General features: G+C 49.0%; 1 protein-coding gene and 1 non-coding gene across 2 annotated transcripts in view; one reads left to right on the forward strand and one right to left on the reverse strand.

The window, feature by feature from the left end:
• Positions 1–21,507, forward strand: part of UBTF (upstream binding transcription factor) — a 101,852-nt gene that overhangs the window by 51,689 nt on the left and 28,656 nt on the right. The window contains exons 10-13 of the mRNA XM_060255346.1: positions 7,136–7,277; positions 12,525–12,566; positions 19,253–19,366; positions 20,118–20,273. Coding sequence (XP_060111329.1) covers positions 7,136–7,277; positions 12,525–12,566; positions 19,253–19,366; positions 20,118–20,273 — 454 coding nt within the window. The remainder of the gene's footprint in view (positions 1–7,135; positions 7,278–12,524; positions 12,567–19,252; positions 19,367–20,117; positions 20,274–21,507) is intronic.
• TRNAI-GAU (transfer RNA isoleucine (anticodon GAU)) lies at positions 6,377–6,451 on the reverse strand. Its single transcript has one exon. It is a non-coding gene; the product is annotated as a tRNA-Ile (tRNA).

Here is a 21,507-nt window from a genome sequence, read left to right on the forward strand (position 1 = left end):
GTGCAGACCCTGCATCCCTGGGGGACGGCCTCCTCATCCCGTGGGAGGGCCGCTTCCTCTATCTGTTCCCTCCTCTCCCTCTGCTGACCAGGGTAATAAACAAGTTAGCGAGGGAGAGGCCACGCTGTATCCTGGTGACCCCCTGGTGGCCCCGCCAGAACTGGTTCGCCTCCCTACTGACCATGTCGGGGGGGAACTTCTACCACTTTCCAGCGGAACCAGACCTCCTGTCGTCCCAACGGGGGCGGGTGCTACACCACAACGTGCCACACCTGAAACTGACGGCGTGGCGCATAGACCCTTAGAGTTCTCGGGTAGGGTCCAGGAGGTCCTGTTGAATAGCAGGAAGCCCTCCACCAGGGCATCCTATGACAGGAAGTGGAAGAGGTTCTCGGACTTCATGGCTGGCCGGCCAGTCGCACCTAGGGAGGCTGGCCTGCCGGCAGTCTTTGATTTCTTGTTGTCCCTAGTAGACGCGGGCTTGGTGTTTTCCTCCATTAAGGTCTACTTGGCAGCCATTTCTGCCTTTCACGAACCTGTGGCTGGGTACTCCGTTTTCGCCCATCCCCAGTCCAAGAAGTTCATGAAGGGGCTATTTAGACTGCATCCACCGTCCAAACCCCCCACCCCACTGTGGGATTTGTCAATAGTCCTAGACAGATTAACCAGGCGGCCCTTCGAACCCATGGCCTCATGTTCCCTGCAGCTTCTGTCCTGGAAGACTGCCTTCCTAGTGGCCATCACCTCCGCACGCCGGGTGGGGGAACTCACGGCGATGCGTTGTGACTACCCCTACCTAGCCTTTAGAGAGTCGGGCGTCTCCCTGGCCCCTGATATCAACTTCCTTCCTAAGGTGCCCTCCCAATTCCACCTCAACCTGGAAGTGTGGCTCCCCGCCTTCTTCCCTAGCCCCTCCTCGGACGAGGAGCGTCGGCTTCACTCCCTAGACGTCCGGCGTGCCCTGCTTTTCTACCTAAGCCGATCCAAGTCCTTCCGTAAGGGACAGCAGTTATTCGTTTCCTACACCGCACCCAGAATGGGTGACAAGATTTCTTCACAGAGATTCTCGAAATGGTTGACAGAGACCATCAAGCTCTGCTACCTCCTAGCAAAGAGGCCACTGCCTGGACCTGTACGTGGCCACTCCACACGAGCGATGGCGACATCGGTGGCGTTCCTGAAGGGCGTGCCTCTGGCTGATGTCTGCAAAGCTGCTACCTGGTCGTCCCCGCATGCTTTCATGAAGCACTACGCGTTGGACGTGCATGCTCAGCAGAGGACCCGGTTGGGGACTGCGGTGCTACAATCTGTCATCTCCGGTTGACCGTCTTCCCACCTCCAGGTATGACTTGCTTGCTAATCTCCCACAAGTGTGATGCACAGAGACCACGAAGAAGATAGACAGGTTGCTTACCTGTAACTGTAGATCTTCGAGTGGTCATCTGTGCATTCACACTACCCACCCTCCTTCCCCACTGCTGACGGTCTCCCTTCCTTAGGGCTTTCAGCGGTCAAGAAGGAACTGGTGGGATTGCCGCGGTGGCGCCGTTGGGCCTGCGCAGTGGGGCGCCGGCGCATGCCCAGTGGCGCCGTCCGCGGAAATCTTTCCCGGGCTTTCTTACAGATACCGACTGGGGACCAGCGCAGGCGCAGTACATCCCACAAGTGTGAATGCACAGATGACCACTCGAAGATCTACAGTTACAGGTAAGCAACCTGTCTTTCCTGTGAAGAGGTTGGCTGCTTAGGAAGGTGGAATCATGATTCTAGGCCTAGTGTGGCCTATAGGCTCTAGGGAAGCCTGTGTAGGAGTTGCTAGTGGGCCTACATCTCCCAGGATCCCTTCTGTCCCCCCGATAGGGTTGCCAAGTCCAATTTAAGAAATATCTGGGGACTTTGGGGGTGGAGCCAGGAGACATTGGGGGCGGAGCCGAGAGCAAGGGTGTGACAAGCATAATTGAACTCCAAAGGGAGTTCTGGCCATCACATTTAAAGGGACTGCACAAATTTTTAAATGCCTTCCTTCCATAGGAAATAATGAAGGATAGGGGCACCTTCTTTTGGGGCTCATAGAATTGGACCCCCCCCCCCCCGGTCCAATCTTTTTGAAACTTGGGAGGTATTTTGGGGAGAGGCACTAGATGCTCTACTGAAAATTTGGTGCCTCTATCTCAAAAAACAGCCCCCCCAGAGCCCCCGATACCCGCGGATCAATTCCCCATCATTCCCTATGGGAATCGTTCATGGAGGTGCATGATGGCTCTGGGGGCGGGGCTTCCCCCACCGGCCAGCTGGCTGGGGGAGGGGGGAAGCCTGTAAAACCGGGGGATCCCCCGCTGGGACCTGGGGGGTTGGGAAGCCTACCCCCTGATGGTTGAGGTGTGGCCCCATTTAGAAGTTAATACAGTTTGACCATTTGAAACAGGATGTTACGCCTGGAAACACTTCATCCTTTGGCTTTTGGAATTCTGTTCATCGTATGAGCATCAGTCCACTCCTAAAGGAATTGTGGAATGTACTTCCTGATTGAAGAGGAACTGATCTCAACGGGAGTGAGACTAATATATATTAGGACTTACAGGCAGCGCTCATACATTCTAAATAATGCAGCTTCAATCCACCTTCAGCGCAGTTTCAAACCGGATTTTGCCAGTTCACACAGTAAAATCCAGTTGGAAAGTGCGCTCAAAGTGGATTGAAACCACGTTATTTAGCGCGTGTGATCTTTGCCTTTGCATCGGGCATATGTCTATAAAGTACACTATATGTTGCTTTTGGACCACAAATGATACGATACAAATTTGTAGATGAGATCAACATAAACTTGGTTTTCATATTAGGGTTGCCAATCCCCAGGTGGGGGCAGGGGATCCCCCGATTTGGAGGCCCTCCCCCCGCTTCAGGGTTGTCAGAAAGCGGGGGGAGGGGAGGGAAATGTCTGCTGGGAACTCTGTTATATGCTATGGAGATTTATTCCCATAGAAAATCATGGATACTTGATCTGTGGGTATCGGGGGCTCTGGGGGGAGGCTTTTTTGGGGGGTAGAGGCACCAAATTTTCAGTATAGCATCTAGTGCCTCTCCCCAAAATACCCCCCAAGTTTCAAAAAGATTGGACCAGGAGGTCCAATTCTATGAGCCCTAAAAGAAGGTGCCTCTATCCTTCATTATTTCCTATGGAAGGAAGGAATTGAAAAGGTGTGCTGTCCCTTTAAATGTGATGGCCAGAACTCCCTTTGGAGTCCAATGATGCTTGTCACAGCCTTGATCTTGGCTCCACCCCTAATGTCTCATGGCTCCACCCCCAAAGTCCCCAGATATTTCTTGAATTGGACTTGGCAACCCTATTTCATATACTCCGTTCACATTATATGAATCTTTATAGCGACCTGAGCAGCAGCGGTGGTTTGGGCTTTTTTTTTTTTTAACTTGATTTCTTATGTTATCTCCTCCCCCCCCCCCCCCCCCCCGTTTTGTCTTTTTTGACTGTTGAGGTATGGCAGACATCATTTCTGCCCAATCAGGGCCTCTGAGGCAGTTCTGTACTAGCATGTGTACAGAACCCCCGCTTGGGACGGGGGTGGCCAAACTGCGGCTCAGGAGCCACATGTGGCTCTTTCATACATATTGTGTGGCTCTTGAAGCCCCCACTGTCCTGTTGGCTAGCTTGAAGTATGCATTTCTCTCTTTAAATCACTTTGCCAAGCCAGCCGGCGGCTTGGGGAATGCATTTAAAGTCGCTTTCTTTCCATCTCCCTCCCCCATCTATTTGCCTTCCTTCTTCCTCCCTCCCTCCCTACATCTGACATTAATGTCTTGCAGCTCTCAAACATCTGACGTTTTTCTGTGTGGGTCTTACATTGAGCAAGTTTGGCCGCCCCCAACTTGGGAGAACAAAAAATAATTTAAAAACAGCTTCTCAGGATCTGACCTTGGCGATTTCTAGTGACGCACATTCTTCTTGGCGTTAGTACAGGGCTGTTGCCCACCTCTCCTCTTACAGCCGCTTAGTATTTCGTTGCTCAAGTTCAAATGAAGTTAGTTTCACTTCCTTTTTCATTCATCCCCCCCCCTGCCCCCAATTCCTGTTGGCGACGGCTGTGTTGCATTTCATACTGCATGCAGCTGTGACTTTTGTACTGGCAAAAACTGCTTCTGCGTCCTCAAGACTCATTTGTTCAATGCAGGTTCTCCTGGAACCTTCTACCCATATTTTGTGTGTGTTGCTTGAACTGGAAGGGTAGCTGTCTACAATTCTATTCCTTTGCAAGTTTTGACAGGCCTAGAACCTCTCACCTGGCTTCTTTTAACTGTCTTTTTTTGTGGACTAGAAGGAAGACCTGGGGTTTGTTGTATAGTCCAGCCAACACCATTTCCCTTGACAGAAGAATTCTATACAGATATCTTTGTGTTTACAATTTATTTGTTTAGAAAATGTATGTGCTGCCACTCCAGAGGTATCTTCAGGGCAATTCGCAAAGCAAAAACATGTCACAGTAAAATTATTGGTATGGAACGAACTTTTAAAAAACTCTTAAGGAGCCCAGAAATAATAGCCATAAAGCAGTCCTCAGGCTAGAAACAGGCCATAAAAAGGAGAGAGCCTTTCAGTTAATAGCCTGGGTAACAAGAAATATTTTGAGTCAGAGCTTAAATTACCGTACATATATTCTAGACGACCTTCAAGATGGCTACTAGACAAAAGATGGCTATCTTCTAGAAGATAGATATCTTCTAGATGACCTTCAAGATGGCTACTGATGGTTCTAAAGGTGAGGTTAAAAGATGAGGTTAATAGATGGCTATCATCTAGAAGATAGATATCTTCTAGATGACCTTCAAGATGGCTACTGATGGTTCTAAAGGTGAGGTTAAAAGATGGCTATCATCTAGAAGATAGATATCTTCTAGATGACCTTCAAGATGGCTGCTGATGGTTCTAAAGGTGAGGTTAAAAAGATGAGGTTAAAAGATGGCTACTGATGGTTCTAAAGGTGAGGTTAAAAAAAAAGAAAGAAAGGTAGAGGTAGTCCCCTGTGCAAGTACCAGTCGTTTCCGACTCTGGGGTGATGTTGCATCACAATGTTTTCATGGCAGACACTTTTTACGGGGTGGTTTGCCATTGCCTTCCCCGGTCATCTACACTTTACCCCAAGGCTGAGTCAACCACTGAAAAAGCTTTGTCTCAGTTGCTCTCACCTCACCAAGCCAGGGGCACAGAGAGAGGAAACAGGATCAATGGGTGGACTGAATAGTATAGGACAGGAGTGGCCAAAACTGGCTCAGGAGCCATGTGGCTCTTTAACACATATTGTGTGAATCAAAGCCCCCACTGCCCGGTTGGCTGGCTTGGAGAAGACATTTGTCTCTTTAAATGTATTTGCCAAGCCAGCCAGCAGCTAGCAGAATGCATTTAAAGTTAAAGTTGCTTTCTTTACATCTCTCTCCCCCCACCTATTTTCCTCCCTCTTTTCCCTTCCCTTCCTTCCTGTCTTGTGGCTCTCAAACATCTGACGTTTATTCTATGTGCCTCCACTTCCATCTGCTGGAATGGCATTGGGTCTGGCAGAGGTTGTTCTTGAAAGGGCAGCTGCAGTGAGAGTCCTCTCAGCCCAGCCCACCTCACAGGGTGTCTGTTGTGGGGGAAGAAGGTAAAGGAGATTGTGAGCCGCTCTGAGACTCTTCGGAGTGGAGGGCGGGATATAAATCCAATATCGTCATCTACCTCACAGGGTGTCTGTTGTGGGGGAGGAAGGGAAAGGAGATTGTGAGCCGCTCTGAGACTCTTCGGAGTGGAGGGCGGGATATAAATCCAGTATCTTCATCTACCTCACAGGGTGTCTGTTGTGGGGGAGGAAGGGAAAGGAGATTGTGAGCTGCTCTGAGACTCTTCAGAGTGGAGGGCGGGATATAAATCCAATATCTTCATCTACCTCACAGGGTGTCTGTTGTGGGGGAGGAAGGGAAAGGAGATTGTGAGCCGCTCTGAGACTCTTCGGAGTGGAGGGCGGGATATAAATCCAATATCATCTTCTTCTTCTTATATTAAGCAAGTTTGGCCATCCCTGGTGTAGGAGGTAGGAGCCTTGAATCAGTGTCCCTGAAAACCGATTCCAAGCTATTTATTTATTTATTTATTTTTACTGCTTGACGTTTCCATCTCTAGGGCGAGTTAGAGTTTAACAACCATGCGTTTGAGAACCGCCAGTAAAGTCCTGAGTGAATAAAGAATCCTTGGGATTAAAAAGACAAATAATAATAAAAGAAATAATAATTTAAAACACAAATGGCTCTACACCCAACTGGAAAATAACCTAGCCTCAGCAGGGTCTTTAGCTGAGGTTTTTCACGCCTACTTGCCTGGACCCTTTTGAGTTGGAGATGCCAGGGATTGAACCTGGGACCTTCTGCTCATCAAGCAGATGCTCTACCACTGAGCCACCATCCCTCCCCTAACATATGAAGCTGCCTTCTACTGATTCAGACCCTCCTGGGTCCATCAAAGTCAGTATTGTCTACTCAGACTGGCAGCAACTCTCCAGGGTCTCCAGCTGAGGTTTTTCACACCTATTTGCCAGGACTCTTTTTAGTTGGAGATGCCAAGGATTGAACCTGGGGCCTTCTGCTTACCAAACAGATGGTCTACCACTGAGCCACCGTCCCTCCCTGTTCACATGGGTTGATTAAACCAAAACATAAGAGGGGGGGGGACAACCTTAGGAAGCCACATAGTTGGTATCCAAAGGTTGGATGAGAGAAAAAAAAAAACTTTGAGAAAATTTATTCAACAAAATATATTTATTACAAAGTGCATTAAAACTACTTTAAAAACACAGTCTGCCCTTGAAGTGGCAGATATTTGAACTAAGAAGTCCTGAATCTATATAACCTGATACATTTTGATATTTCTAAGTTAAGAACCTTGAACCAATAAAACAGGCACAATAATTCAATACATCTAGGTTGATATCTTTGGACCACATCCATGACTGCTGATTGTTGGTTGGAATCAGGAGCAGAAATCACACTTGAGCGTCAACTGCATCCGCTTGTGTTGTTTTCTATAAAATGTCACCTGGCCCGATGGACGGAGAGGTGCTCTTAACAAATTTATATATATATAATATCATTTTAGGAACAGTTACTCTCTCTACTGTGCGGAGCTGATGGCGAACATGAAAGATGTCCCAAGCACGGAGCGAATGGTGCTTTGCAGTCAACAGTGGAAGCTTCTTTCCCAGAAGGAGAAGGATGCTTATCACAAAAAGTGTGATCAGGTGAGCCAAACAGCCTCTGGCACATGAGCACAGAAGAGGTTGGCGATAAAAGTGTTGCTAGTGGCCATATTCACACGTTGTGTATATATGGAGAGGACAGTGAATTTCAACCTTTCCACACTTAGGGGCCAGTGTTCCCTCTAAGCTGAGTTAGCGTGAGTTAGCGCACAGATTTTTAGCCTCCAGTTCACACATTTCAGCTCAGGGAAGGATGACCCCAGAGCACACTAATTCATGCAGGAGCTCACAGCTTTAGTGCCAGTCGTTCACAAAGTAGAATTTTTGCTCACAAGACTCTGCAGTTTAGAGGGAACATTGTTAGGGGGCCACCATATCCCAGGAGGTCAGGTGACATCCATCCTGTGAAAAAAAAAAAAGAGGGCAGAATTATGACCACCAGGGCCAAGGTGTGGGATGTGGGGGACAGAAGCCAAGAATCAGAAGGTATACCCTAGAACAAGCCAAGGATCAAAGCTGTGGAGAACTCTTTGCCATTGAGTGATTACGCTTTGTTGCCTTGCTGCTTTTTTCTTCATACCCTTCCTCTCAACAGTTTGGTGTAGAGCCAGTTTGGTGTAGTGGTTAAGTGTGCTGACTCTTATCCGGGAGAACCGGGTTCGATTCTCCACTCGCAGCTGCTGGAATGGCCTTGGGTCAGCCATAGCTCTGGCAGAGGTTGTCCTTGAAAGAGCTGCTGTGAGAGCCCTCTCAGCCCCACCTACCTCACAGGGTGTTTGTTGTGGGGGGAAGACGATAAAGGAGATTGTGAGCCGCTCTGAGATTCAGAGTGGAGGGCTGGATATAAATTCAATATCTTCTTCTTCATAGCAAAGGCCACCCCACCCCCCCGGCAACACCCCCCCCCCCCCAGCAAAGGGCTTGTGACCAATGTTCCCGTTAAGCTGAGTTAGCGTGAGCTAGCTCACAGATTTTTAGCCACCAGCTCACACATTTTTGTCTTAACTCAGGAAGGATGACTCCAGAGCACACTAATTTATGCAGTCGCTCACAACTTTAATGCCAGTAGCTCACAAAGTAGAATTTTTGCTCACAAGACTCTGAAGCTTAGAGGGAACATTGCTTGGGACCAAGGTTCCCTCTAAGCTGTGGAGTCTTGTGAGCAGGAATTCTACTTTGTGAGCTACTGACATTAAAGTTGCGAGCTACTGCATAAATTAGTGTGCTCTGGAGTCATCCTTCCTGAGTTAAGACAAAAATGTGTGAGCTGGAGGCTAAAAATTTGTGAGCTAGCTCACACTAAGTCAGCTTAGAGGGAACACTGCTTGTGACCCATACGAGGGGCCTGACCCTTGGACTTAGGGCTCCTGCTGAGGACTTAATTCAGAGGTTGCAAAGAACTTAGTTTGTGGCCGGCAAAAACCTGGCTTGTCTGTCAGCCTTGTTGTCGCGACTCAGGGAGGGCTTACCAATTGCTGCCACCACTCTGGGTTAAGGGTTCCCCTTGAGAAGGCCCAGAGTCCCCTCCCAAGCCCTTCAGGCCTCCTGTAGCTTAGGCCAAATAATAGGCATGAGGACCAGGCAGAGTGAACAACAACTAAAAGGTTTATTTTAGTGCAATATAAATTAACAAGGTGCATTAACCAGTAAAAGGGTGAAGGGAAAATAAACAAATGCCCTAACACGGCTATCTACTTAATACCAGCACTCACCCCTTGCCTTGGATGAGGGAGCTTTCCCCTGCTCAAGCTCTCCAGGCATAGCCTACCTCCAGCTCAGCCTTCCAGGGAAAGATCACCCTGTTTCCTGTTTGGCCCTTTTATGTCATCCTCCCAAGCCCCACCCTTCTCTGGGCCAGTTTCCCTCCAAAACCTTGCCACCCAATCAGAGGGTCAGGAGGGATCCTGGGAAATGTAGGCTCTTCCCAGTAACTCCTAAGCAGGCTTCCCTGGGGCCTGTAGGTCTCACTAGGCCCAGAATCATGACATTTGTGTTAAGGGTTGCCAAGTCCAATTGGCATATCTGGGGACTTTGGGGGTGGAGTCAGGAGACTTTGGGGGTGGAGCCAGGAGACATTGGGGGTGGAGCCAAGATCAAGGCTGTGACAAGCATCATTGAACTCCAAAGGGAGTTCTGGCCCTCACATTTAAAGGGACGGCACACCTTTTCAATGCCTTCCTTTCGTAGGAAATAATGAAGGATAGGGGCACCTTCTTTTTGGGCTCATAGAATTGGACCCCCTGGTCCAATCGTTTTGAAACTTGGGGGATATTTTGGGGAGAGGCACTAGATGCTATACTGAAAATTTGGTGCCTCTACCTCAACAAACAGCCCACCCAGAGCCTCAGATACCCACGGATCAATTCTCCATTATTTTCTATGGGGATAAATCTCCATAGGAAATAATAGAGTTCCCAGCAGACATTTCCCTCCCCCCACCCCCCGCTTTCTGACGACCCTGAAGCGGGGGGAGGGCCTCCAAACCAGGGGATCCCTGCCCCCACCTGGGGATTGGCAACCCTACTTGTGTTCTGCTTCTTCCCTTCCCCTTGTGTGGCATGCTGAGAATGTGACCCCTCAACTAAGTACAATCTCTGTGATGTTTCCATGTAGGTGCCTGTATGAACAGGTTTGTACCTTTGCCTCTAATTGGGATTCTTGCCCCTACCATTTAATCCCGGTTAAAAATTCTGTTGACTAGCAAAGAAACCAAATTGAAATTAGTTGGGGATTGCCATTTTCAGTCTTGGTGTGCGACAGAAGCAGAAGAGAGAAAGGGAAAAGGGGGTGGAATGCTTAGACCGATGTTTAGCCAGGTTTTTGCTTTTCTCCAACAAGCTGTGATTTAATCTCTGGTTTGTTTGTGAGGTTTGAATGGAGCCTAAAGCTGGCTTTGCCTTGGCTTGGTTACATGGATGAGAATGGCTTCTGGATTTGGCTGCCTCTTCCAACTGCATATGAAATGTTGTCTCCAGTGTCTCAGTAGGGTGCAAATTCCAGTAGCCCCTGCGCTGCTAGACAGTAGCTGCCTGGAATTCAGTTAAAGGCAGTTTGTGCAAGGTACAAACTGTCAAGTCCCCAACAGCCCAACAGTTCAATGATCAGAGACAGTCCATTACAAGAATAGCTGTTTATTGATACAGGACAAGTCAGAGCAAGATGATCCTTGCGAAAACTGGCTTTGGCAGGCTTTTGCCCCTTCTTTATAGATCAGCCTTAGACCATTACACATTCAGAGTTAAAGGCGTGAAGTGGGCAGTCCCTCCCCTGCAGAGTTCTTCCCAGGCCCCTTTTAGGTGCGAGCATAATCCGACAGGGACAACCTTGGCCATCCCTGAGACTAGGCAGAAGGAAAGCTTAACTTGGTATTTAGAGATAGGAGCGGTGCAAAGCAGAGACAGTGGATAGTGGAAGTACTCCCAGCTCATGGCAAGAGTCCTCTTGACACAAACCAGGTACGAACAGAGTGGTTTGCTCACAGCCCTGCTTGTCTGATCTTCCTGCCTCCTCTAACTCACTGCTTGACTGAAACCGTCTTGAATTCAAGTAGATTTATCATGACCTCTCATGGCAGGTGCCACAATAACCTGGAGTTTGTATACCAGAGCCAGATCTGTGGGGCATTCACACTACACTAAATAATGCGTTTGACATTCGGATTTTTACTGTGTAAGAAAAGCAAAAATCCGGATGTAAAGCGCATTATTTATAGTGTGAATGCACCCCGAGACGACTCCTTCTCCATGCTAAACAATCTTTGCTTCGATAATTGAAGATCACTGTCTCGTGCATGTCTATGAGAGCCAGTTTGGTATAGTGGTTAACTGCGCGGACTCTTCTCTGGGAGAACCGGGTTTGATTCCCCACTCCTCCACTTGCAGCTGCTGGAATGGCCTTGGGTCAGCCATAGCTCTGGCAGAGGTTGTCCTTGAAAGGGCAGCTGCTGTGAGAGCCCTCTCCAGCCCCACCCACCTCATAGGGAGTCTGTTGTGGGGGGAGAAGGTAAAGGAGATTGTAAGCCCTTGAGACTCTGAAATTCGGAGTGGTGGGCAGGATATAAATCCATTCCTCTTCTCTCCAGTGATCAGTTTAAAGAGACTGGCTATTCTACAGCACTGTTCCATCCTCCTCCTCTGGAGAGAATCCAGCAAGGAGAAGTGATTAAAAAGAGAGCTCTGGTTTGCACTAGACTTGCTGCTGGGATAGGTTTGCTTCCAGGTAGTGAGATGAACTTTATCTCTTCCTGGCCTCTCCCAGCCAGCTGCTAAATCCTGTTGCTCCTGAAGTTCCACACCGATGTTTCACCTCTGGGGCAGGCGGAGGAAAACCACTTAATTTGACCGGGGGGGGGGGGTGGGTGGGCTGCCAGACGTTGATCCTGAGTACCGCCCCAGAGTCACTAAGTCATTTGTCTTTTGAAAAGGGTACTGGTCCATTATGAAATCTAAACAGCAGTTTGTCTGGAAACTTCCTTCCAGAAGTCTTGCAAAACTTTCACTGTTCAGGTTGACAAATCTGGAGTGGAAATGGTGCCAGAAGTGGGATGATTTCATGGTAGGGTTGCCAAGTCCAATTCCAGAAATATCTGGGGACTTTGGGGGTGGAGCCAGGAGACACTGGGGTGAAGCTAGGGGGGAGGGGAGGGAAACGGTGCCAGGGAGCGTGGCGAGCTGCCCCGTCTCGGAGCAGGCGACGCCGCTGCGCTGCTGCCACCTCTTCTCCACTCACCGTGGCTGCTCCTCCGAGATGGGCTCAGGCTGAGCCCATCTCGGAGGAGCAGCTGCGGTGGGGCGGGGGGAGGGTGGCGGCAGCAGCGCGGCGGCCTCGCCCGCTCCACCTCTGGGGTGGAATCGGAGGTGGGGGTGGAGGTGGGCCGGGGGCGTGGCGAGCCGCGAGTCCGGGTCCTAGAAGGGCCCGGATTCACGGCTCGCCATGCTCCTGGCCTGCCTCCACTTCTCTGGTTTTGCCTCGCTGGTTTTGCCTGCGCTGCTACCGCCTCTTGGCTGCTCCTCCAAGTTGGGCTCAGCCTGGGCCCATCTCGGAAGAGCAGCTGCGGTGGGCGGGGAGGGGGCGGCAGTGGCGCGGCGGCCTCGCCCGCTCCGGGATGGGGCGGCTCGCCATGCTCCTTGGCGCCGTTCCCCCCTCCCCCCCGCTTCCGTTTTTTGGGGGAGCGTGGGAAGAGGCTGGAAATCCTGGGGTCCCCCGCCAGGGCGGGAGGGTTGGGAAGCCTATTTCATGGTACGCCTTCAGAAGCTGACTTTTTAAAACTGTTTTTTTTTTCCTCTGCAGAGAAAGAAAGACTATGAAATTGAGCTTCTGCGTTTCCTGGAGGTGAGTCTGTCCCCAAGGATCGTGCCATGCCCCCATCCCCAAATATATATACAAAAAAAGCCCTCTGTGTGTGTGTGTGTTTATACACACACCCACACGCAGGGCTTTTTTTGTAGCAGGAACTCCTTTGCATATCGGGCCACACACCCCTGCTGCTTCCAGTCTAGAGTAGACAATACTGACTGATGGACCGAGGGTCTGATTCAGTATAAGGCAAGCTTCATATCTTCATATATGATGTTTCCAGTCCTCTTGGAACTTGCTGTAGACCCTGAACTAAGAGCCGTGTAAGCTCTTGGAGGATTGGCTGCATTAGGGGTGGGTGGCCTAATATGCAAAGGAGTTTCTGCTACAAAAAAAGCCCTGTATACACAGAGAGAGTGAGAGAGCACTATTTTGTTTTGCCTCTGTAGCATGTGACCTGGCTAGGACAGGGAGCTTGGATAGGGCCAGTTGGGGCGGGGGCGGTGCTGAAAGAATTTCTTGCGGACACAGATGTGAGCCATGTGGGGCCAAAAGAAATGACTCAACTTCCCATAACTGAGCATGTTTCAGCCAGTCGCTGAAAGCGTTAGAGCCCAGTGCATAGCATGGGAGTAACTGATGCACTGCTGAATCAAGCCAGTGAGTCTGGTCAGAAATTGGTTAGAAAACTGGCAGGGAGGCTTCAAGTTACGAGCAGGATGAAATGTACCCGTACAGTACAATAGGAGCTATGTAAGTTGAGCCCCGTGGCGCAGAGTGGTCAGCTGCAGTACAGCGGTCAAGCTCCCTGCTCATGACCTGAGTTCGATTTCAGCGGAAGCTGGGTTCAGATAGCCAGCTCAAGGTTGACTCAGCCTTCCATCCTTCCACGGTCAGCAAAATGAGTACCCTCTTGGCTGGGGGGAAAGTGTTGATGACTGGGGAAGGCAGAGGCAGACCACCCCATAAGAAGTCTGCCGTGAAAACGTGATGCGACGTCACCCCAGAGTCGGAAACAACTGGTGCTTGCACAGGGGACTACCTTTTTTAAGTTGAGCTGAACAGTACTAATTGATTTTTAGATGCCTCTTGAGCAGAGTATGACATAAGCCTGCTGAGGGAGGCAGTTTTAACTCCCAAGACCTTCCCCCTCTTCTATGAGGACTTGAGCGAGTTCATTTTCCCTCCCCCTTTTCCACTCTTAACTGATTCTCAAGTCATTTCCCCCAGTTTAAGGAGTCTAACATAGGTCCCCAGCCTTTTTGAGCCTGAGGGAACCGTTGGAATTCTGACACAGAGTGGTGGGCTTAGCCACAAAATGGCCGCCACAGGTCATGGAGCCAGTTTTATTTATTTATTTTATTTATGATCTATATCCTGCCCTTCCCACGAAAGCGGCTCAGGGCGGCTCACAGCGGGTAATCGAACATAAAATTAAATTAGCATTTAAATATATAAACATATAAAACGTTCAGAACATTAAAAACCTTAAAACGTTAAACAGTACAACAATATGTATAGCAGGGATCTGGTAAAGCTACATTTAATTTCCCATATCAGTTAGGCATAAGCTAGGTATAAGCTAGCCGGAAGAGGGTCGTCTTACAGGCCCTGCGGAACTGAACAAGGTCCCGCAGGGCCCTCACCTCCGGCAGCTGGTTCCACCATGTAGGGGCCATAACAGAGAAGGCCCTGTCCCTAGTGTATTTTAGGCGGGCTTCTTTTGGCCCAGGGATAGCGAGAAGATTTTGAGTTCCCGATCTCAGTACTCTCTGGGGAACATGTGGGGGAGAGATGGTCCTTCAGGTAGGCAGGTCCCAGGCCATATAGGGCTTTAAAAGTGATGACCAGCACCTTGTACCGAACTCGGTATATTATTGGGAGCCAGTGCAGAGCCCGAAGACCCGGCCGAATGTGCCCTCATCTTGGGAGGCCCAATAACAGCCGGGCCGCAGCATTCTGCACCAGCTGCAATTTCCGAGTTCAGCACAGGGGCAGCCCCATGTAGAGGGCATTGCAGTAGTCCAGTTATGAAATGGCTTCTGCAGGAGGTGGAGCCAGCCACAAAAAGTCTGAGAGCAAGGTTATATTTAACTCTTAATAGTAACTCTCCAGCATTTCTAGGGCCAAAAAAGCTAGGTTTAGCAGGATGGCTTTTAATATGCACAGCCAGTCAGAAGCCCTGCTGTGCACAAGCCCCACCCACCTTCTAAAAGCGCTTAGTGTATGTCAAGAAAAGTGTTGGCGCCCCTAAGTGCTGCATTGGGGAGACCCTTGTTGCAACAGAAGAACCAACTTAACTTAGAGGAAGTCTTCAAACTTGAGCTGAAAGGAAATAAATGTTTAAATAAATAAATTTTACTCAGTGGAGCGATAGGATAGGATCTACTCCAGCATTCTGTGCCTCCTGGAGTGTATGTTATTGGATTTATATCCCGCCCTATACTCTAAATCTCAGAGTCTCAGAGCGGTCACAATCTCCTTTACCTCACTTCCCCCCCACACACACACCAGACATCCTGTGAGATGGGTAGGGCTGAGAGGGCTCTCACAGCAGCTGCCCTTTCAAGGACAACTCCTACTAGAGCTATGGCTGACCCAAGGCCATTCCAGCAGGTGCAAGTGGAGGAGTGGGGAAGCAAACCTGGTTCTCCCAGATAACAGTTTACACACTTAAACATTACACCAAACTGGCTCGCTCTGTTTATTGCTCATAGGGCTGTTGTGGGGTCGGAGGGAAGGGTTTTTTCTCAGTACTTAAGAAATCCCCCAAATTTGACACCATCTTTGTTTTTAGGGAACTGCAGGGCTTTTTTGGTAGCAGGGACTTATTTGCGTATTAGGCCACACCCCCTGGTGCAGCCAGTCCTGGAGCTTACAGTAGGCCCTGTACTAAGAGCCCTGTAAGCTCTTGGGGGATTGGCTACATCAGAGGTGTGTGGCCTAATATGCAAAGGAACCCCTGCTAGAATTCTATCTCTGGACCCTGTACTAAGAGCCCTGTAAGCTCTTGGGGGATTGGCTCCATCAGGGGTGTGTGGCCTAATATGCAAAGGAACCCCTGCTAGAATTCTATCTCTGGACCCTGTACTAAGAGCCCTGTAAGCCCTTGGAGGATTGGCTACATCAGGGGCGTGTGGCCTAATATGCAAATAAGTCCCTGCTACCAAAAAAGCCCTGGGGAACTGTAATGTTTTTAGTGTTCCTTTTAATTTTAAGTTTTTTGTAATCGTATCTATAATCTTGTTGGGAGCCCAGTTTCGGGAAGGACGGTCAAAAATTCAGTTCTATAAAATAAAGTTCTTTGCCTTGCATACGGGTTGCCTATTTTGCCACCTTTCTGACTGGCACAGGGGCTGGATATTTTTTTTTCTCTGAAGAGCTGCAAGGTCTTGCCCACTGTAAGGCGGCCCAGCGCTAATCCGTAGGGAGGAGGCTGCAACTGAAAAAAGGCCATATTCCGTCCTGTACTAAGAGCTTGCCTTTCGTATTGAGGGTTTTCTAAGCCTGGCCTGGTTTAACAGAAACATATGGAAGGGAGAAGAGGCACATGTACGGTATGTGGAAGCAGATTCAAGGTAGCCGTTGTGCCAGATCGTGGCTTACGCTTACCATGGTTTAAGCTTCCCAAAGGGTAGGCAAAGCACAGTTGAGAACTCCCTGAGAGCCAGTTTGGTGTAGTGGTGAAGTGCGTGGACCCTTATCTGTGAGAACCGGGTTTGATTCCCCACTCCTCCACATGTACCTGTTGATATGACCTTGAGACTCTAGGCTGTTCTCCTCAAATGCAGTTCTGGGAGAGCTCTCTCAGCCCCACCTACCCTCCAAGGGCGTTTGTTGTGGGGAGGGGAAGAGAAAAGAGAAGCTGCTCTGGAACTCCTTTGGCTAGCGAAGACCGGGGTATAAATCAAATCTCATCTTCTCTTTTTCTTCTGTCAGTTCCGATACAGGGGCTTTTTTGGAGCAGGAACACCCCAGAAAGCGGTTCTGGCTGGCTTGGTGTTAGTGGGTGTAGCCCAGGGCTTTTTTTTTTGTAGCAGGAACTCCTTTGCATATTAGGCCACACACCCCTGATGTAGCCAATCCTCCAAGAGCTTACAGGGCTCTTAGTACAGGGTCCAGAGATAGAATTCTAGCAGGGGTTCCTTTGCATATTAGGCCACACCCCCTGATGTAGCCAATCCTCCAAGAGCTTACAGGGCTCTTAGTACAGGGTCCAGAGATAGAATTCTAGCAGGGGTTCCTTTGCATATTAGGCCACACCCTCCTGATGTAGCCAATCCTCCAAGAGCTTACAGGGCTCTTAGTACAGGGTCCAGAGATGGAATTCTAGCAGGGGTTCCTTTGCATATTAGGCCACACACCCCTGATGGAGCCAATCCTCCAGGAGCTTACAGGGCTTTTAGTACAGGGGCCAGAGATAGAATTCTAGCAGGGGTTCCTTTGCATATTAGGCCACACACCCCTGATGTAGCCAATCCCCCAAGAGCTTACAGGGCTCTTAGTACAGGGTCCAGAGATAGAATTCTAGCAGGGGTTCCTTTGCATATTAGGCCACACACCCTGATGTAGCTAATCCTCCAAGAGCTTACAGGGCTCTTCGTACAGGGTCCAGAGACAGAATTCTAGCAGGGGCTCCTTTGCATATTAGGCCACACCCCCTGATGTAGCCAATCCTCCAAGAGCTTACAGGGCTCTTCGTACAGGGTCCAGAGATAGAATTCTAGCAGGGGCTCCTTTGCATATTAGGCCACACACCCCTGATGGAGCCAATCCTCCAAGAGCTTACAGGGCTCTTCGTACAGGGTCCAGAGATAGAATTCTAGCAGGGGTTCCTTTGCATATTAGGCCATACACCCCTAATGTAGCCAATCCTCCAAGAGCTTACAGGGCTCTTAGTACAGGGTCCAGAGATAGAATTCTAGCAGGGGTTCCTTTGCATATTAGGCCACACGCCCCTGATGTAGCCAATCCTCCTGGAGCTTACAGGGCTCTTAGTACAGGGTCCAGAGATAGAATTCTAGCAGGGGTTCCTTTGCATATTAGGCCACACACCCCTGATGGAGCCAATCCTCCAAGAGCTTACAGGGCTCTTAGTACAGGGTCCAGAGATAGAATTCTAGCAGGGGTTCCTTTGCATATTAGGCCACACACCCCTGATGGAGCCAATCCTCCAAGAGCTTACAGGGCCTCTTCGTACAGGGTCCAGAGATAGAATTCTAGCAGGGGTTCCTTTGCATATTAGGCCACACACCCCTGATGGAGCCAATCCTCCAAGAGCTTACAGGGCTCTTAGTACAGGGTCCAGAGATAGAATTCTAGCAGGGGTTCCTTTGCATATTAGGCCACACACCCACTGATGGAGCCAATCCTCCAAGAGCTTACAGGGCTCTTAGTACAGGGTCCAGAGATAGAATTCTAGCAGGGGTTCCTTTGCATATTAGGCCACACACCCTGATGCAGCCAATCCTCCAAGAGCTTACAAGGCTTACTGTAAGCTCCAGGAGGATTGGCTGCATCGGGGGTGTGGCCTAATATGTGAATGAGTTCCTGCTAGGCTCTCCCTGCAAAAAAGCCCTGTGCAAAACAATGGTGACACCAGGGGGTGTGTCCTAATATGCAAATGATTTCCTGCTGAGCATTTTCTCTACCAGAGTTGCCATAATAGATGGAACCTGTCTTTTCCAGCTTCTATATGCTTTTTTAGAGGCTCTACTTGTTTCTTGGGAAGAAAGGCTTGGCCAACCAGCCCCAGTGTTGGACTACTGTTGTGTAATTCTCTCCTGGGAAGCTGAAACTTTGGGGAGGAAGTGGGCACCTTTGGTCTCCACTAACAAAAGCAGAGACCTTCAAAGTAGGGTTTGTGGGCGCTGTGGTGTTTTCTGGTGTACACTTCCTTTCCCCCAAAAACCATTCCCACCCACCCCCCCCACCAAAGCAAAGAGCCGATCTTGACTTTACTCCATCTCATTGGAGGCAGTACCTTAGAAGAAGCCCGCCTGAAATCTACTAGGGACAGGGCCTTCTCTGTTATGGCCCCTACATGGTGGAACCAGCTGCCGGAGGAGGTGAGGGCCCTGCGGGACCTTACTCAGTTCCGCAGGGCCTGTAAGACAACCCTCTTCCGGCTAGCTTACACCTAACTGACAGAGGAAATTAATTGTAGCTCTATCAGATTCTTGCTATGCATGCTGTCGCAATGCTTAATGTTTTAATGTTTTAAATGTTTTAATGTTTTAAATGTTCAAATATCTTAAATACCTAACTTAAATTTTTATGTTTGATTTACTTGTTGTAAGCCGCCCTGAGCCACCTTGGTGGGAAGGGCGAGATATAAATCATAAATAAATAAATAAAATAAAAATAAGAGCCCAGGGCCTTTTTTTGTAGCAGGAACTCCTTTGCATATTAGGCCACACTTTTCTGATGTAGCCAATCCTCTAAGAGCTTACAAGGCTCTTCATTCAGGGCCTACTGTAAGGTCTTGGAGGATTGGCTACGTTAGGGGTGTGTGGCTTAATATGCAAAAGGAGTTCCTGCTACAAAAAAAAAAAAGCCCTGAAGCAGCCATTTTGGAAACATCTGCCTTCTTCTCGTGTGTGGAGGCTGCCGAGTTCTGTGTGCTTCAGCTTTCTGTAAGGGTGTGAGGTACAGAACGGTCAAGGGAGACCAGAAGTCTAGGAGGCCAGACGCTATGTTTGTTTTTTCCTGCCCAAATTTAGAGCCTACCCGAAGAAGAGCAGCAAAGGGTTCTGGGAGAGGAGAAGATGCTAGGAGTGAACAAGAAAGGCGCCAGCAGTCCTGCCTCTAAGAAGCCCTCACCAGATGCCAGCAAGGTGAGCCACACAGACCCCACGGGGGGGTGGGAGGGTTTGGGGCAACGATGTGTTGTGTTGTGTGTTTGTTTGCTTTGTGTTGAAGCAGCGGGGTGAATCCTTCACCTTTTAAACCAGCCTCAAGACTTCTTTTAGAATGGCTGTTGGAAGTTTTAATAAAGATAAGGACCAAACGTCAATAAATCCACATTTAAGATTGCCATTTTATTGGGGGGGGGGTTTGGAAAGACTGCCTTTTAGATTTAAAGAAGTCTGCAGATTTTGAAGAGTTTATAGTGGATTAGTCATGTGTTGAGTTAAAAAATAATTTGGCATATAGCTAAAAACCCAGTGCCGATGGGTTTTTTTTTTTTTATTTTTGCAATACTGAAAGAAGTGCGAGTTAAACGAAGTTAACACGCGTCGTTAGACATAAAAACCCATTTAAAGTATTTCTGTCATTCCCTTTTTGTTCCAGTCATGCCCCACAGCCCAACTAGTCTCAAAAAACAATTACGCATTTCACTTATAGCCCCACCCATCTAATCTTTGATTTCACTGCTGAAAATCGACCCCCCCGTTCGTTAATCCGCAAAAGTCTAATTTGAGTCATCTGCTGGTTGGCTTTGGCTACCCTAAGAAGACATCCGCACACCCATCCTAATTTTTGCTTTTTCATTTATTTTTTCCATGACATTAAAAAAAATAAAAATAAAAGAAAGATACAAACTGGGAGTTCCACAACCACGCGTCCCTTTGTCCTCTTCAACAGGGAGGTTCTGAGAAACCTAAACGGCCAGTGTCCGCTATGTTTATCTTCTCGGAGGAGAAACGCAAACAGCTGCAGGAGGAGCGACCCGAACTGTCGGACAGCGAACTGACCCGGCTGCTGGCGCGGATGTGGAATGATCTTTCCGAGAAAAAAAAGGTTGTTGAATCCAATAATGCACATTCTCCTTCACCGTATTTTTTTGAGGGGGAGGTTTTTGGGGGCGCATGTTTTCCTGGGTGTCTCGAAGTCAGATGGAATCTTTTTTGTTCTGTTGACTTAGATGAAACCAGGATCCCGACCCTCTCCCTCCTCTTAAAAAAAAACCAGCGACACAACAAAACGTTTTTTTTTCCTGCTAGAAGCCCATGGAAGGCTCTAGAACATTCCAGAGCCTTCTGTTCCTTCTAGAAGGCACCAGCAGCTTCGTCACAGTCTGGCCGCTCCTAACCATCCCATCTTGCGTTGTCTCTTCTCATTTCCTCCAGTTTAGGGGTTGGGGGTGGACGGGCAGGGGACGGAAGCTAGATCTCAACGGTACTTCCACATGGTGCAAAAAAGGTCCAAGCGAGAGTTCCATGACACATTAATAGTTCGCCACCCATCTCCCAATGCCATCTTGCTCAAAGCCATAAAGGAGAGGTCTTGAGGCTTGGTTTAGAAACTTGGGTTGGGGGGGGGGAGGTGTTGGGAGTCGTTTGGGAAGTCGTTGGAAGCCATAATATGGATGATTGATAGGGGTTCCATTTGATTTTAGGTTATTTGGTTGCGGGCAATGTTCCCTCTAAGCTGCAGAGCCTTGTGAGCAAAAATTCTACTTTGTAAGCAACTGACATCAAAGTCATGAGCTACTAGCATTAAAGTTGTGAGCTACTGCATCCATTATTGTGCTCTGGGGTCCTCCTTCCTGAGCGAAGGCAAAAACGTGTGAGCTGGAGGCTAAAAATCTGTGAGCTAGCTCACGCTCACTCAGCTTAGAGGGGACACTGGTTGTGCATGGACACTTTTATTAAAGACAGGCTTTGAATCGATATAGACAGTCTTGTTACTTGCTGTGCTGGGTGTGCAATCAGTGGTTCGTGTCCATCCCTCCACATGCTGAGTAGAATTGACCCATGCTGAATTGGAAGTCGGGAGTGGTAAGATTTTTCCTTTCATATTGGCAGGCGCTGCACTACGTATGGAGAGCCAGTTTGGTGTAGTGGTTAAGTGCGTGGACTCTTATCTGGGAGAACCGGGTTTGATTCCCCACTCCTCCACTTGCACCTGTTGGAATGGCCTTGGGTCAGCCATAGCTCTGGCAGAGGTTGTCCTTAAAAGGGCAGCTGCTGTGAGAGCCCTCTCCAGCCCCACCCACCTCACAGGGCGTCTGTTGTGGGGGAGGAAGGTAAAG

Source organism: Heteronotia binoei, chromosome 15 (genome assembly GCF_032191835.1).
Source record: "Heteronotia binoei isolate CCM8104 ecotype False Entrance Well chromosome 15, APGP_CSIRO_Hbin_v1, whole genome shotgun sequence".
NCBI classification, from domain to species: domain Eukaryota; kingdom Metazoa; phylum Chordata; class Lepidosauria; order Squamata; family Gekkonidae; genus Heteronotia; species Heteronotia binoei.